This window comes from Palaemon carinicauda, chromosome 20 (genome assembly GCF_036898095.1).
Source record: "Palaemon carinicauda isolate YSFRI2023 chromosome 20, ASM3689809v2, whole genome shotgun sequence".
NCBI classification, from domain to species: Eukaryota; Metazoa; Arthropoda; class Malacostraca; order Decapoda; family Palaemonidae; genus Palaemon; species Palaemon carinicauda.
In genome coordinates this window covers 45,845,320-45,863,913 of record NC_090744.1, presented here as the reverse complement: position 1 = coordinate 45,863,913, position 18,594 = coordinate 45,845,320, and the positions used below count along the sequence as shown (strand labels likewise).

The 18,594-nt window shown below is 47.2% G+C and overlaps 1 protein-coding gene across 1 annotated transcript in view; it reads right to left on the bottom strand.

Annotated features, from left to right (window-relative positions):
- Positions 1-18,594, bottom strand: part of LOC137660323 (trichohyalin-like) — a 167,209-nt gene that overhangs the window by 75,527 nt on the left and 73,088 nt on the right. Inside the window, exon 3 of the mRNA XM_068395142.1 lies at positions 8,238-8,306. Coding sequence (XP_068251243.1) covers positions 8,238-8,306 — 69 coding nt within the window. The remainder of the gene's footprint in view (positions 1-8,237; positions 8,307-18,594) is intronic.

Sequence of the window (18,594 nt, the reverse complement as noted above, 5' to 3'; positions counted from 1 at the left end):
CTCTCCTTTTAACAACCTTCCATTTCCATCTTTCACTGTCTCTTCAATTCTTGAACCAGCCTTCCTCACTCTCTTCACTTCTTTCCAAAACTACTACTTATTCTCTTCATATGAATGACCCAATCCCTGACCCCACCTCAGGTCAGCTGCCCTCTTTGCCTCACTTACCTTGCGCTTTGCTTTCACAATTTATTCTCTATATTTTCCATGCTTCTCTACACTATTACTTTGAAGCCATTCTTCAAAAGCCCTCTTTTTCTCTTCCACTTTTACCTTCACTCCTTCATTCCACCATTCACTGCCCTTCCTCATGCTGCCTCCAACAAACTTCTTGCCACACACATCTCTTGCAATAAATAATAAAATAAATAACTTTGTATTAAGTGGTACACGTTTGAACTTTGCATAAGGAATTCCATCTTTACACATAGCAAGAGCGAATCAAACTTGCTTTCTGTAAAAGGAGAATTGTATGACTTCCCTTCCAGTTGCAAAATTTAAAATTTTCTTTGGTTCGATGCTCCTATACTGGGTTCCAGGGACTGCATCACACTTACAAAATATATTTGAAAAATTATCAGCCAGGGCATTACTAACTTATGTTGATCCAGTCACATACTGATCATTCACTTTCAACACTGGTGGTAGGTTGGGTGTGATTTGCCTGCTATCTTTTAAACTTCCCTCCACACAGAGGATGATAGTGGTCTACTGTTAATGGAGGAAACACCCAAGACTGGCACCTAGCTTTTTTCATGGCACGACGGAACTGTGTTCTACATTTCTTGTATATAATCAAATTTTCCTCAGTACGGTGTCTGCACAATCAAGTTAAAGACCTTTTGGCTCTGTGCAGGGCAGTTAGTTCTGAAGACCACCAAGGGATTGGTCGTTCTTTTAATAACCTTGTTGTTTTGGGAATTTAATTAACTCCTGCTGTATAAAGGGTTCCATTCAGTAGGTCTATGACATCAATATTTTCCAACTGTTCAACATTCCTTTAATTTTGCCTAGCTCACGTAATCTATCCGGTTCGGCCTTGCCAAGATTCCATCATGGCGATCTCTGTAAAGGTGGATTGATTGATTTGAAGTTCGCTGGCATCCTGACATTGAAGGTCATTGACGCCGATATCATTTATTATAAATAAAGATTAAAAGAATATTAAATTAAAACCAGAGACGTAAATGTTATAAAAGTTAAATAGCATTAAGAAGACCTGCTTCGGATATAATCTAAAAATTCCACTAGAAGTTAATATGATATAAAAGTTAAATACCATTAAGAAGACTTGCTTCTAATATGAATTTTAAAATGCCACTGGCATTGTACGACACATGTCCAAGGATCTTTGCAAGGATGAACAGGCCATCTTCACCACGAGTCTCAAACAGGTATCTATTTCTTTCAGAGCTATAAGTGGGGCATTCAGTCAACAAATGCCTCACTGCCAAGGGTATCAAACAGTCGTCGCAATATGGTTGCTGGTGGCCAGCCAGCAGAAACTCGTGTCATCCACGTGTGACAAATGCGGAGACGGCAAAGAGTAGTCTCACATTTTGGGGGCATCCCATTATACCTCCAAGGGGATATACCAATCGCAATTTCTCTCATCTTATTTTCGCTTAAACTATCCCAATGCGGTTGCCAATTGTTATAAATAGAATTCCGAATTGCTGGTAAAAAATCATCACAAAGAATGAGAGACCTTCTTGTAGGCAATTCAGCTGCAGCACTCTTTGCCAGTGAATCTGCCTCTTCATTTCCAGACATTGTGTGCCGGAACCCAGCAAAATCGAACTGTTACACCTTTTAGACCAACAATTAAAAGCCACTCTAAAATCTTTAAAACTAAAAGGGTTACAAGAATTAAAACCTTGTAAAGCTTGAAGAACACCTCTTGAATCACTGGTAATGGTAAAATTGCCCTCCTCTTTTAGCGCTATTTTCTCAAAAGCGGTTAGTATGCCATATAATTCACAGTAAATATGGAGGATATTGGAAGCAGTGCCCCTCTACAGTTAAAAAAACTACTATATACTCCAAATTGTTGGTGTTTAAAAGGATTGGGGCATGATCACTAATATGCCAATCATCTAATGTCCTCCAACTAAAGTCAAGAAGGCAACTAAAGCTTGCGATTGATAGGTCATTACATGACAAGGTACCTGTTTGAACATGAAAGTGTGTGGGCTCTCCTGAATTAAGGAGCCCGACATCCTTGTTTTTCCACAATTAATGATAAAATATTGCCCCTTTGTGTTTGCTAAAACATCACCCTATAAAAGATGTCTACCATTCATATCTCCCGGCAAGAGAAAAGGTTGAAAGAGTTGTTGAATCACCTCTACTAAATCATCCTAGAAATTTTATCATTTGGAGGTAAGTACAGAGCAAAATGTATATTTTCTCCCTATATCAATCTGTACAACCAATGCCTGCAGGGGCGTACAAATAAAGGTATTTGGGGAACATCTTGACGAACGTACACGAGACTTCGCCATGGCTCCCTCCTTGTTGATTATATGGTGTTCTATAATTAACATACTCTCGAGGACAAGGAGTTAGCATCAAGCTAGCTTTCCTGTAGACATACAATTATGAGGGAATGCTTATTAATTAAAAGCTCAAGATCTTCATATTGGGACCTTAAACCCTGACAATTCCATTGCAAAAGGTAGGTTGGCCACCCCGCTCACACTTGCACTGGTAACATTACGTCCCTTTGAAATTGCAACCAGGACTTCTTGGGGGTTAGGTGATGACGTAACCAGTAAGTGCTGAGCTCAAGGTTTATATAGTTAGGAAGAAAAAAAAATTATTTCCAAATGTCACTTTTTTGGGCTCAGGCTATGTCATTTTGATGGAAGGTTCCTTTAAGTAGCTTCCTAGGGTATATTTGACTACAGTGATATTCCCAGAGAATTTAACTTAAGGTCTCCAGAATTCTAACTCCAGGCGCGAATATCCTTAAAAGTTTCCTTTTAGGATATCGCATAATATCAGGGGACTTATTCTTGACACGCCACATAGCAATGAGCACCCCGCATAGCGTTTACACTTCGAGGGGGAAAATTGGAAAAATAAAAAAGGAGCCGTTATAAAGTTCCCTTCCTCCGTTACTGTTTGAGTACTCAGATGGCGCCATATTCGTCCGCCATCTTTATTCCTTTTTCTGTAGCGGTTTCGCTCAGTGGTTTTCCCAGTGCTCTCTCATTATCAGGATTTATTATGCAATCTCCAGCTTCTTCTGCCTCTGGAAAGTTGAGTATTTGATTCTTATGGTGAATAAATTTAGCTCTGGCCGTAAAGTAAAGAATTAATTCAAATTAAACTAACTTTTTGGCAGAGCTATTGCCTAGACCGGAGGCGTCTTTGGCGCTGTCGTTCTTAACGCATGAGTTATTTAGTTAGCCCGCACTACTTTCCCGGTATAATAGATTAAATAAATATAATTAGCTATTTAGTCTGCATTGCTAGGAATTAATCATATTATGCCGATAGTATTCACATTAGTTTCGGCGAATTAGGTAGCCAATCTTGTTTACACTAGGCTTCCTAGCCTAGGCGTTATAGTTTACTCTCTTGCATGATATAAAAGTGTTCCTGGTGCTATTAATTTTAAATGAAGATAATAGGCCATTTATACATGTAAGATATATGGATTGCATATAAAATTTCCTCTTCTAAGATAGTATACGAGAGAGCTTCGATGAGTTAGGTAGTCGATCTCACTGTCGCTAGGCTACTAGCCCAGTGGCTTTAGTATACTTTCATACAATCTCCCCGGTTACCCTCGTATATAAGGAAATCCCTCCTTCCCTTTGAGTGTAGCCTATAGCTACAATCCTAGTTGATCTTGCCTCGAATTGTCATTATGGCAAGGTTAGGCTATGGTTTTTCTGTCCCTTCACCTAGCTACTGATGGTGAGCTTTGGGTTTGGGTCAGAACCTCAGAGTACTTGTCGTGTGCCGGCAACTGATCGACAGGGTGAATGTACTCCCCTGTCGGATCTTGTTGGTGGGCAGAGGAGGTCTTGCCTCCCTAGACTGCATTAGAAATTGTCATGTGATCCCCTTCTCCTTGTGGTTTAGTCAACTAGTCCTGTGCTCGCAGACCCTAGGCTGAAGAATAGAGATTATTTTTCTGCCTAGGATGGCACCGGCATTGGGACTCTGTTTCTCTATGATTAAGGGTGCAGCTAGATGATTGCCGGCCCCCTTACTGCATTGGCAAATCCTAGGCTGGGGAATGTATTCTCCGTCTGCCTAGGATGGCGCCGATACTGAAACAGTTTCCTCTAGGTGTGGTAGGGCCGACATGCTGCCGGCTCCTCTCACACCTTATACAGGACCCTTTCCCCTCCTCATTCTGTCCTTTAGTGATGGCCTAGCCATCACATCTCTAACGCCGTTGTCCTACAATCTCGCAGATTGCAGGCAGGCTGTAGGGCCGGCTTGGGCTTCTGCCTGTATGGCCTAGTCGTGTAGCTTCCCTATCGGACATGGAGCTCCGGGATAGCTGGATCGGCAGGTCTAGCTGCCGGCAAGAGCCCCATTTGCTTTAGTGTTCTTCAGTCCTCCCTTGGCCTGCCATTCACATCCTACGACCAGCAGATACCGGCACGGAGGTGGATGGGTGGAAGCTTGATTATCCTATATTTTCCCCTTCCATTAGAACCCTCATTCCGGACGAAGGAAGTGATACAATGCTCTTACATCACCCTTCACTCCTTGCTTTCTCTCTCTCTCTACTGGCTAGTGCCGCCAGCTACTAACCTAACTGCCGACTGCCGGCCACTAACCTTGCCGCCAAGATGCAGGCTAGACTTGTGATTCGACACCCAATAATTCACTGTCACATCTGACTTTGCCGGCGAGAGCCGGCCGAGTCAGGTATACCGGCCACTACCCTGTCACATTTAATGCTGGCTGGGACAGTATGCCGAAAGCCAGTGACCCACCGTTGTCCGGCAAGCTGCCGGCAATAAAAAATTATCAATATTGGGTCGGTTGAATTGTGCCTTAGGTACTAGCCTTGCTGGCTGCATGCCGGCAGCAACTACGGTATATGTGTATACAGTATACAGTACATCTGTAGTATAGAGTATACTACAGACAGAAAACTATGGTATAAAAGTATATAGTTGAATTTTTCAACATACTCTGTGTCCAGGCGCAGTCTAGTGTTGAGACCTTTTAAGATTGGGAAAGGAATTCCTTTTCTTTATACTGACAGAAGATCAGTTATTTATGACCCTCATTATTAATCCTTTTGGAAGTGGGTATTGTTTACACTATTCTATCCTTGTAGGCTAGACTTCCACCGGGCCTCCTGAGGATGATAACCCTAGAGTTAATATTGAGGGAGGTCACAGCTTACCTATCCTAAGCTATATGCAATAAAATAAAATGGAAAATATTATATTTATTAGTTTATCTAGTGAGATAGACTACGTTATACTCATTCTTTTCCTCTCTCTTTACTAGAGGACCATGTGAAGTGCAACAGTGTCTTCTGCACCGTACGTAGCAGGGACTTCTGTGGCCATCTGGAGTGTAGGACACACTCCCGCTGCTCCATCACCAAGGAACCTCTCAAATACTGGGACCCACAGGTATGTACTGTATGTAAAGACCTGGTGTATGAGGCTTTTGAAAATCCCAAGACAACGGAGTCAAGGGATGCAGCTCGGAAAAAGCTGTGCAAATGGGTTCGTGGCTTCCAAAAGAATGCCAGGGGCCTTACCTCCCTAACAAGCATATGAGAGCCTGTCTATTCCCCAAAGCATCTGCGGATGTTGTTATTCCTCAGCCTCACCGAGATCCCTTGCATCCAGATAGCCGTCGACACGGATGTCTTGGATGCGATGAAGGACATCCATCTAGATGATGAGAGGATGACAGAGGACACCGTATAGGACCTTCTGGCAAAAGGTCGAGATGAGGAGTCAACGTTGGCTCCAGAGACGGAAGAGGATGAAGTCGAAACAGTCTCTGTTTCATCAGTTCCTGTCCTAGAACCCGTGCCCTCTACATCCTTCGCTCCTCAACCCGAAAGGTCGGACGACACCCTGTCTGCCATCAAAGCTATGATGGAGATGTTCAAGAAGAAGAGCAAACAAAGGGAAGCTGCATTCAGGAAGGAGATTCTTAAGCTGGCACCGACCGGTGGGTCTCAAAGGAGACTCAACGTAAAGGATCTTCCCTCGTGTTCAGAGGTGAACCCATGGAGGCATGCCGAGTACATGTCGATTAAAAAGGCAAGATCTTTATTTCAGAGAAGCTGGGAGCTGTCCTTATCGAGGACATTGAGTTCTGGCCCAGCTTTGAGTCATATCCAGACTGCTTCGTTCGTCTAAGGGCGGAACCTGTATCCAAGGAGGAGACAGAGCCTAAGGAGGTCATAGTGCTTGACCATACGAAGGCTCAGCCTTTGTTAGCCAGCAGTTTGAAGGACGGGCTTCACCAATTCGAATGTACCGGCCCTGAGCAAGAAACATCCCTCTTTTCATGCTCCAGGAACTATGGCCTTCCCCTTTCTGGAAAAAGGGTTTGAGGCGTTGATTAAGGCAGTGGAAGCTAGGAAACCTTGCCCTACACTGGAGGAGTGTAGACCCCTTTCCTTAGCCTTGCCAATGGATCACAAAGACTGGAAGGATATTCAACTTACCTTCTCAGTCGGGAAGTTGGAGGCTGATATCGTTGGATGTTTCTAACAGAGGGGGGTGAGAGAGATGGAAGTCTCTTTCAAGATTAATATATGGTGAGGTTCTAGGTTTTTTCACCTTTCCCAGAAAAGGTGCATTAGGTAGGCTATTTTTGAGTTGAACCTCTGTCAAATCAGGCGTGGTCTGGGAGAGGTTTGTACTAGTTTTTGTATTAGGAGACAAAGGTTATGAAGATGTGGACAATGACCTAGTGTTAATACACCATGGCAAAGCCTCAGGAGGTAATATGCTCGTCATTCAGGTTTTTATCAGATAGTGTGTATATATATATATATATATATATATATATATATATATATATATATATATATATATATATATATATAAAATTTATATATATATATATATATATATATATATATGTATATATGTATATATATATATGTATATATATATAATATATATTTTTTTTTCTTGGCAGTACTAGGTGGGTTTGATTTTAATGCCTTAGCACAGCTATGTGATCTCTTTAAAAAGTCTTTTGGCATGTTAAACACTTATATGTTCTAAATATGATTTGTTAAGGGTAGCTTTTTCCAACTTTACACAGCTTGCAGGTCCTGTCAGTGGATTAATGATTCAGTTGCAATTTAAACACCTGGCTCCAAGGGCACACACTACATGGTAAAATTTGGACCAAATGCCACACTTTTTCCTTTTTTCAAACTTTAGAGGTGGCCAAATTTAAAACAATTAAAACATTACAGTGGCTTCTGCTTGAATGGTCGTACTTTAATCATTTCCTTTTCAGTAGTAATATGGAAAGGTTCATCAGCATCCGGGGGACAATATTACAGATTGTGTGCTGGTCGAAGTAATATTGCGAAAGAAAAAGATGAAAGAGAAATTTAGATTCGATCTGGGGAGCAATTTCCCCAAGTTCGAGAGCCCTCTAGCCCATCACCAAGATTCCCGTGCTGAAGCTCAATGACTTCATCAAGGCATTCTCTCATTAAGATGGACCACCAGAAGAGTGAAACTTGCATCACAGCAGTACATAGCACTGCACAGCAGTGGAGGTGTTAAGTACCTATTATGGTTACCAATAGAACCCATTTTTTTTCTTTTTGTCTGATCATAGAAAATAGACTCCATATAAATGACTCCGAAATTTGTAACCGCATAGGAATGAACAAGATACAATAAAAAAATTAAATCATTATTTAAATATAAAATCAAAAGCATCTATACAAAAGAAACATCAATCCAAATGAAAAAATCAACTATCATCAATCACTAATATTTTACAAACCAAATTAAATTACTCAATAACTAGATTGTTAATGCAAATGAAAATCTAAATAGTTCATAACAGAGCTTTCATGAAAATAAAAACATGCAACAGAATCTTTACTTCAAATATTACAATATCTACCAGTAACTTAAATAGCTAATAACAAAATTTTTGAGACAGCCATAAATACTAAATACACAGCACTGAACTAGTCCTTCCAGCTACAATAATATTAACTATGAGAAAAACTTGTTAATCATATCAAAACTCACCCTCCATTCGGGGTCTGACTCACTGGTGTCAGACTCACTGGTGTCAGACTCACTGGTGTCACAGTCATTCTGTGGAAAGAACTTGGATAAGTTAACCACATCAAAAAAAGACTAATGCCTGGCCCACCAGAGATTTTAGGTTTCCCTTTGTAGATACAGTATTCCCAATTCCCAAAATCTTCCACATAAGCTGAAAACCTGCAATCTGCATTTGTAATTCACTGCTGGATACAATCAAACATTTCCTCTGAACTAAAGTAACAAACATGTTTCTCTTTTGCTTACTAATACAAAACAATTAGCAGGAAACCAAATGCATGAAGCAAAATTAATTCATCAGTAAAGAGCACTCCCCAGCAGTAACATGAGGCCTCAAAATGACAATATAGTATCTAGTGTAAAATTAGGACATATGACTTTACCATTCCATAAAGCAATGGTGAACTATTTGAAAAAAAAAAAAAACAATTGTAATTGAACTAAATTTTAGAAGCAAATGTCCCAATAGAATACTAAGCTCTCTAATAACAATAACACATTCCTGCAACTACAGTACTTGCTCCATACACAAATATGATATTGATTCTTGTAAAGGCTAAAAAAAATTTACTAACCTTGCTTGCGGCCTTTGCCATAATCTTGCAATAAAAATAGGAAAATATGGTATAAAGATTATATAAAAGATTGTTACGAACTATTTTGGAAAATAGATATGACAAATTTGGAAATAATTTGTATTTTTCTTAGCAATACAAACCTTGAACTCTCTACATTGCAGATATATTTCAGCAACAGCTGAACCCAGCCATAAGACTTTTAGCGAGGTGTAACTACCATATGCTGCTTAGCAAGAATAGATTGTCCACCCCGCTCCCACTCACACTCGCACTGGTAACATTACGTCCCTTTGAAATTGCAATCAGGACTTCTTGGGGGTTAGGTGATGACGTAACCAGTATGAGCTGAGCTCAAGATTTATATAGTTAGGAAAAAAAAAAATTATTTCCAAATGTCACTTTTTTGGGCTCAAGCCATGTCGTCCTGATGGAAGGTTCCTTCAAGTAGCTTCCTAGGGTATATTTGACTACAGTGATATTCCCAGAGAATTTAACTTAAGGTCTCCAGAATTCTAACTCCTGGCGCGAATATCCTTAAAGTTTTCTTTTAGGATATCGCATATCAGGGGACGTATTCTTGACACGTCACATAGCAATCTGCACTCCGCATAGCGTTTACGCTTCGAGGGGGTTAAAGTGGCAAAATAAAAGAGGAGCCATTATACAGTTCCCTTCCTCCACTACTGTTTGAGTACTCAGATGGCGCCATAATCGTCCACCATCTTTATTCCTTTTTCTGTAGCGGTTTCGCTCGGTGGTTTTCCCAGTGCTCTCTTGTTATCAGGATTTATTATGCAATCTCCAGCTTCTTCTGCCTCTGGAAAGTTGAGTATTTGATTCTTATGCTGGATAAATTTAGCTCTTGCCGTAAAGTAAAGAATTAATTCAAATTAAAATGACAAATTCGGAGATAATTTGTATTTTTCCTAACCATACAAACCTTAGCTATTTACATAGGGTATTACTTTCGGCGTAGCTGAAAATGACGAGCCATTAGATTTTTAATGTGGGTTAACTACCCCCGCGCTAGTTAGCAAGGAGGTAGGGGAGGGGTAGCTAGGGCCAGACATACTCTTTCATTCACGCAGACTAAATCCTGGTAACAATGCCCTCAACCTTCTGCTACCTGTCCATTAAGGAGCTTGAGGTTAGACCAGCTGTTGTGCAGCCACCACAGGGCCGACAGAAAACGTATCGAGGCTCCTGTGGGTCACGTCCTGCAGGTAGTGGGCTGTGAAGGTCGTTTGACGCTTCCAGACCCCAGCTTGTAACACCTGCGTCCAGTGAAGTTTCTCTTGAAGGCCAGGGACGTAGCGATGACCCTGACATCATGTGCTCTAAGGCGACGTGACGGAGGAGGGTCCGGATTCAAGGCATGATGAATGGTCCTTCGAATCCAGGCTGAGATGGTATTCTTGGTGACCCTCCTCTTCGTCCTTCCCGTGCTCACAAACAGAGCTTGCACGCGGGGACGGACTACAGCTGTTCTCTTCAGATAACGCATCAGACTCCTTACTGGGCATAGTAGCAGATGGTCTGGGTCATCTGTTATAGAACGGAGACTCGTCACCCTGAAGGAGTTGAACCGTGGGTCCGGCACTCCAGGGTTCTGAGTCTTGGCAACAAACTCAGGGACGAACCTGAACGTTACCTCCCACCATCCCCTTGAATGGGCGACATCGTATGAGAGACCATGAAGTTCGTTGACCTGCTTAGCTTAAGCCAAAGCGAGCAGGAATACCGTCTTCCAAGTCAGGTGTTGATCAGAGCCCTGGCGTAATGGTTCGAACGGGGGTCTCTTCAGAGCCCTGAGGACCCGAACCACGTTCCATGGAGGAGGTCTCACTTCCGACTGAGGGCAGGTAAGCTCGTAGCTTCGTATGAGTAAAGAAAGTTACAGCGAGGAAGAAATGTCTATTCCTTTCAGCCTGAAGGCCAGGCTTAAGGCTGAGCGATAGCCTTTCACCACCGAGACTGAAAGGCGCATTTCCTCCCGCAAATACACGAGAAACTCCGCTATTGCTGGAATAGTGGCATTGAGGGGAGAGATACCCTTGCCACGACACCAACCACAGAAGACTCTCCACTTCGCCTGGTAGACCCCTGCGGATGACTTTCGCCAAGTGTCGAGACATTCTTTCCGCAACTTGTTGCGAAAAGCCTCTCTCAGTGAGGAGACGCTGGATAGTCTCCAGGCGTGAAGACAAAGCGAAGCTACGGCTTTGTGGAAGATGTTGCAATGTGGTTGCCTGAGCAACTCGTGTCGTGGGTGAAGTTCTCTCGGGAGTTCCGTCAGGAGCTGCAGAAGGTCCGGGAACCACTCTGCGTGATGCCATAGCGGAGCTATTAAGGTCATTGACAGGTTGACCCAGAGTCTGGTCTTGTTGAGCACCCTTCTCATCAGACAGAAGGGTGGGAAGGCGTAGACGTCGATGTTGTCCCACCGTTGTTGGAAGGCATCTTGCCAGAGTGCCTTGGGGTCCGGGACTTCAGAGCACTACAGCAGCAGCTTGAAATTCAAGGCTGTCGCGAACAGGTCCACTGTCGGGGAACCCCACAAAGTCAGGACTTTGTTGGCTACTTGAGGATCCAAAGACCACTCGGTACTCACTATCTGCGAAGCTCTGCTCAGACTGTCGGCGAGCACATTCCTTTTGCCAGGAATGAAGCGAGCTGACAGAAGAATCGAGTGGACTTCGGTCCACCTCAGTATCTCTACTGCAAGATGGGATAGCTGTTATGAAAAGGTACCTTCCTGCTTGTTGATATGAGCCACTACTGTGGTGTTGTCACTCATCACCACCACGGAGTGGCACCCCAGGGGCTGTTGGAACTGTTGAAGGGCCAGATATACAGCCTTCATCTCTAGCAGGTTGATGTGGAGGTACTTTTCTGATTCTGTCCATATGCGCGAGACCCTCTGGTTCAGAACGTGGGGCCCCCACCCTTCTTTTGATGCGTCCGAGAACAGCATCAAATCCGGGGGAAGGACGAGAAGATCCACTCCCTTTTGAAGGTTTCCGTCGATCAGCCACCACCGCAGGTCCGCCCATTCTGCAGGTCCAATAGGGACCAGAGAGTCCGGGGAATCGTTGCCTTGATTCCACCAGGACTTGAGCCGCCACTGCAGATATCTCATCCTGAGGTGGCCGTTGGGAACTAGACGGGCCAAGGAGGCTAGGTGACCTAGGAGACGTAACCAAGATTGGGCTGGAAGATCTTCTCGACTGAGGAAAGGCTCTGCAACCCTCTCCAGCCTTGCTATCCTGTCGTCTGATAGAAAGGCTTTGTGGAGATTGGTGTCTAATATCATGCCTAGATATACTGTACCAGTTGTTGGGTTGGAGGACTTCGAGATTTACCATGATCCCTAGATCTTGGCAAAGTCCCAGAAGCCTGTCTCGGTGTCGAAGAAGGGTCGACTTCGAGTCTGCCAGGATCAGCCAGTCGATAATGGAGGAGACGGATGCCGTTCCTGTGCGCCCACGAAGATATCAGTGTGAACACTCTGGTGAACACCTGAGGTGCTGTGGAGAGACTGAAACACAGTACCTTGAAGTGGTAGATCTTGTTGTCTAGGCTGAATCTTAAGTACTTCCTGGAAGACGGATGGATTGGGATCTGGAAGTACGCGTCCTTCAGATCCAGTGTGCACATGAAGTCTAGCGGTCTCACTGCAAGTCTGACAGTGTCCGCTGTCTCCATGCTGAACGAAGTTTGTTTGACAAACTTGTTCAGGGCTGAGAGGTCGATGACAGGTCTCCAGCCTCCAGACGCCTTCTTTACAAGAGAGTCCACTGAAGAAGCCTGGGGAGCCGTTGACGACCTCTTGGAGAGCATCCTTCTTGAGCATGGTCTCGACTTCTGCCCGAAGGGCTAGCCCCTTTGCCGATCCCATGGCATAGGAGCTCAACGACACTGGATTCGCTGTCAGGAGAGGTTGAGATGTTATGAACGGGATGCGATATCCTTGGCTGATCACAGAGATCGTCCAGGAATTGGTCCCGTGTTGCTGCCACCTGTGCATGCAACTTTGCAGGCATCCCCCTACAGGTGGACACGCAGGGGGATTGCCAATCCTAGCTTTTGCGGCCTCGGCCGCTCCCTCTAGGATTTTTGCCTCCCCTGGATGACTTTCTGCCCTTCTTGTCTTTGACAGGAAAGGGCAGCTGCTTAGACACCTTCGTCTTAGCTGCCGGCGCCTGCTTCGGTGTCTTGCGAGGCTGCTGTTGTTGTTGAGGAGCTTGTAGGGCCGAGATGTAACGGCCCTCTGGAGGAGCGAATCGTGACTCGTCTTCCTCCACCTCTCAGCTGTCCTTTCTATATCCTTGGGCTCAAACAGGTTTCCTCTAAGGATGGAGGAGTGTCTGAGCTTGCAGACATCCACAGCGGGGACCTTCGGGTGGAACCTCTCAGTCACCGCATCACGGCGCTTTAATATCGAGTTAGCCCACAGGTTAGTAACCTGGTGAGCCAAGAACTCGATGGAGCGCGTGCCCGAGAGGAGGAAGGTCTCCAGGGCCTTCCTATTGCTCTCCTTGGACAAGTCCTCAGAGCGCAAGAGGATGCCCAGAGACCCCAGCCACACATCCAGCCACGAAGTGGCCTGCATGGCACACTTAGCGACTTTCTCCTGGCTTAGGATCTCCGACGCTGAGAATGTCACCTTCCGGGCAGCGAGTTTCTCTAGAGAAAAACCCCTGGTGAGCTATTCCACAGTGGTGGAGGGGAAGAGCTAAACAAGACTCCTCCATGATCTCGAAGTACCTCCTCTGTTGTACACGAGGAGGTGGGAGGAGCTTGTTCCCGGCAGAAGAACGGCTGGAGGCGGCGAGCTCGGAGAACTGGCCCTCGACCTTGTCCCTAGCACTCTTCACCCCCTGGGACCAAGGCAGGGCTGCACTGGCCTTTGGGGGTTTCTGGGTACCACAGACCTGGTCCAGGACCGTATCCTTGCCTTCGCGGGGGGCGGTCTCGGGGGCCTTAAAACTATCGAGTTGCCTCATTCGATTAAGGACCTGCCAGAAGGCATGCTCCGACTCGTGCTGCTCTCCTCCTTGTGGACTGGCAGCTAAGTCTCCTGTCCCTAGTGGCTCTTCTTGGGGGACACGTGGACGTTCTCCCGGGGTAGGGTTGGCTCCGGACGAATCCTCGATGACTTGGGCACCGTCTTCGAGTCCTTGGGGTCCCTCCTGGGAGGGATACAGGACTCTAGCAAAGAGGTCTGGACGGTCCCTCCCACGCGAGACGTTTCTCTTCCTCGAGGTGGGGTTCCTCCCATTGGTGCCGTGGGAGAGTGCCTCACCTCGCTGGACTCTCCTGAGGATGGGAAAGCTTCGTCCACAGGGGAAGGAGAAACCACCTGCGAAAGGGATGGGGCCTTCCCAGCGGATCTCTTGGGAGCCAGCTTAACCCTGGGAGAAGTTACCTCGAAATCCACTCCTCTCCTCTTCAGCGGGGGCGAGGGAGCCGTTGGTTTTAGTCCCAGATAAGAGAGGGCTGGCTTCATAGCCCGCAAGACCGCTTTGATCAGGGAACCAAACCAAGGCTGGCGGCTGACTGACGCAGTGTCAGCAATCCCCGCTGGAGGGAAGGGGATCGGCTGATCCTTAGGAGTGGATACCATGGGGCCTGCCTGAAATGAAGAAAGGGAAGAGGAATGTTGACTGGACCTCTCCGACGAACCTCGGAGACGAGGGCGCGGGCGAGCGGAGACGAGGGCGCGGGCGAGCGGAGACGAGGGCGCGGGCGAGCGGAGACGAGGGCGCGGGCGAGCGGAGACGAGGGCGCGGGCGAGCGGAGACGAGGGCGCGGGCGAGCGGAGACGAGGGCGCGGGCGAGCGGAGAAGAGGGCGCGGGCGCGTGGGTGCGCTGGCGAGGGGGCGCGTGATTGCACGGGCGATCGCTGGCGATCAGGAGAGCGATGGCGCGTTGGCGAGCGATGGCGCATAGGCGATCGCTGGCGCGTTGGCGAGCGATGGCGCGTTGTCGAGCGAAGGCGACCGATTGGGCACAGGGAAGTTAGCGGGTGGGCGAGACGGTGACCTGTGGTGATCAGATGCGTGGGCGCGTTGGCAAGCATTTGTGCACAGGCAAAGGATCGCGCGGGCGCGTAGGAGATCGCTGGCTTGTAGGTTGGCTTGTAGGTTGGCATGTAGGTTGGCGCGCAGTCGCGCGGTTGGACGTAGCCAACTGGGGCGCAGGACTAGGGGGGGAAGGAAAAACCGCTGGGTCGCACGCGGGCGACCGTTGGCAAGCAGGCGCGCGGAGATCAGGGCGCGGGCGCGCAGGGAAGTTGTCACGTGGGCGAGTGGGCGCGCGGGCGAAGGTGTGTGTGGACGCACAGGTAAGGGTGCGCGCGATTGCACGGGCGATCGCTGGCAATCAGGAGAGCGATGGCGCGTAGGCAATCGATGGCGCATTGGCGATCGATGGCGTGTTGGCGAGCGATGGCGCGTTGGCGAGCGATTGCTCGTTGGCGAACGATGACGCGTAGGGCGAGCAGGCGACCGACTGCGAGAAGAGTGTCAACTGGTCAACAGGAGAGCTCTTGCGCGCTACTGAGCGAGCGCGCAGGAGATCGTGGGCGCACAGGTGAGACCTGGCGCGTAAGGGACTTACCCACAATGTGGGATAAGCCCTTTTGCCCCGAAGGGACCGGTGCTTGACGGATCAAGGGGAGTGTAGGCGCCCACTGCGCATCTGCGTCCAGGAACGGAGATGGTAGGTTGGAAGATCTGGCAGGCGTAGATCGCGAACGATCTGCGGAGAGGTCGAGCGATGTCACTGCGACAGTCTGCTCCCGACGAGAAGAATCCTCTGCAGGGCACGACGGAGGCGAAGAACCGAAGAGGCGCCTCCTAACTCCCTTGTAAGGAGAAGGAAGGCCCCGACGGCGAAGAGGAGGGCGAGCCTTACGGCGAAGACGACCTCGAGGCAGAGTATCACCATCGTCGGTCCTCCGAAGAGGAGTCTCTGTCAGTGCACACCAACGAGGGAGAGATACACCCGCAGGAGAGACCGTTGGACTCACCTTCCCCCTCGAATGATGTTCGGAGGAGGAACCTGAGCCTTCAGCAACATCCACAACAGCAGCAGCAGGGGTTTGACCCAACCCGTCGGAAGCCTCTGCTACAACAACGTCGACCACAGACAAGAGGGTCTACCTCTGGTATTACCGGCGACTGTTGGACAGCTGCACCCAACTGGATCAGGTCAAACAGGGCTTCCTTGGAGGGCAAGCCCTCAAGCCCCAATGAAGCCCAAAGCTGGAAAAGATCATTATTAGACAGTTTGGTCATCAACAAAATAAATAATGTCCTCCCCCGGAGGAGGAGGGGGAGCTGCCTCGCTATGGGAGGCAAAACCCTCTCCCGAACCCTGAGGTTGGGAAACAAAAGAATGGCTTACGCTACCACTCGACAGCCTCTCACGAGAGACCGGTTGAGTGGAAGCTTCAGAGGAGGTTCAGGCAATGGAAGAAGTCATTGGAGCCTTCCTTCCTCAAGGCAGTCCTTGAGGGAGAACGGTCTCGCTTAGACTTCTTACGCCGCCAGGCAAACCTCTCCCACTGGGAGGTAGGCCACTCCCTGCATTCGCTACAGTTTTTATCCCTTTCACACTGTTGACCTCGATACTGCGGACAAAGGGTGTGAGGGTCCGTATCGACCGCCAACATCTATGTTCCAGAGGGGCGGTCGGGGAGTCCAGGGCACTTCCGCATAATATGAAGAAAAGGTAGACGCCAACTTCAAGCACACAACTGAAAGAAAAAGTAAACAAATTAAGGCTGTCAATGCGAGGACGAGACAGACACGTCTGCTCATCGTCCGAGCCAAAAGTGAAGTGAAGCAGTTCACCAGTGTGTGGGAGGGGAGGGGTAGCTAGCTACCCCTCCCCTACCCCCTTGCTAACTAGCGCGGGGGTAGTTAACCCTCGTTAAAAATCTAATGGCTCGTCATTTTCAGCTACGCTGAAAGTAATACCCTATGTAAATAGCGTGGTTTGAATTTCGGTTACGGAAATACTAACTTTTGGCACAGATATTGCCTAGACCGGAGGCGTCTTTGGCGCTGTCGTTCGTAACGCATGAGTTATTTAGTTAGCCCGCACTACTTTCCCGGTATAATAGCTTAAATAAATACAATTAGCTATTTAATCTGCATTGCTAGGAATTAATCATATTATGCCGATAGTATTCACATTAGGTTCAGCAAATTAGGTAGCCAATCTTGTTTACACTAGGCTTCCTAGCCTAGGCGTTTAGTTTAATCTCTTGCATGATATGCATGATATAATAAGTGTTAATGGTGCTATTAATTTTAAATGAAGATAATAGGCCATTTATACATGTAAGATATATGGATTGCATATAAAATTTCCTCTTCTAAGATAGTATACGAGAGAGCTTCCAAGAGTTAGGTAGTCGATCTCACTGTCGCTAGGCTACTAGCCTAGTGGCTTTAGTATACTTTCATAATATCTCCCCGGTTACTCTAATATATAGGGTAATCCCTCCTTCCCTTTGAGTGTAGCCTATGGCTACAATCCTAGTTGATCTTGCCTCGAATTGTCATTCTGGCAAGGTTAGGCTAGAGTTTTTCTGTCCCTCCACCTAGCTACTGATGGAAAGCTTTGGGTTTGGGTCAGAACCTCAGAGTACTTGTTGTGTGCCGGCAACTGATCGACAGGGTGAATGTACTCCCCTGTCGGATCTTGTTCGTTGGCATAGGAGGCCTTGCCTCCCTAAACTGCATTTGAAAGGGTCATGTGATCCCCTTCTCCTTGTGGTTTAATCGACTAGTCCTGTGCTCGCAGACCCTAGGCTGAAGAATAAGAGATTATTTTTCTGCCTAAGATGGCACCGGCATTGGGACTCTGTTTCTCTATGATTGAGGGTGGCGGCTAGATGATTGCCGGCCCCCTTACTGCATTGGCAGACCCTAGGCTGAGGAATGTATTCTCCGTCTGCCTAGGATGGCGATGATACTGAAACACAGCTTCCTCTAGGTGTGGTAGGGCCGACATGCTGCCGGCTCCTCTCACACCTTATACAGGACCCTTTCCCCTCCCCATTCTGTCCTTTAGTGATAGCCTAGCCATCACATCCCTGTGGCCGTTGTCCTACAATCTCGCAGATTGCAGGCAGGCTGTAGGGCTGGCTTGGGCTTTTGCCTGTATGGCCTAGCCGTATAGCTTCCCTATCGGACATGGAGCTCCGAGATAGCTGTATCAGCAGGTCTAGCTGCCGGCAGGAGCCAAATTTCCTTTAGTGTTCTTCAGTCCTCCCTTGGGCTGCCATTCACATCCTACAACCAGCAGATACCGGCACGGAGGTGGATGGGTGGAAGCTTGATTATCCTATATTCTCCCCTTCCATTAGAACCCTCATTCCGGACGAAGGAAGTGATACAGTGATCTTACATCACCCTTCACTTCTTGCTTTCTCTCTCTCTACTGGCTAGTGCCGCCAGCTACTAACCTAACTGACGACTGCCGGCCACTAACCTTGCCGCCAAGATGCAGGCTAGACTTGTGGTCCGACACCCATCAATTCACTGTCACATCTGACTTTGCCGGTGAGAGCCGGCTGAGTCAGGTATACCGGCCACTACCCTGTCACATTAAATGCTAGCTGGGATAGTGTGCCGAAAGCCGGTGAACCGCTGGTGTCCGGCAAGCTGCCGGAAATATAAATTATCAATATTGGGTCGGTTGAATTGCGCCTTAGGTACTAGCCT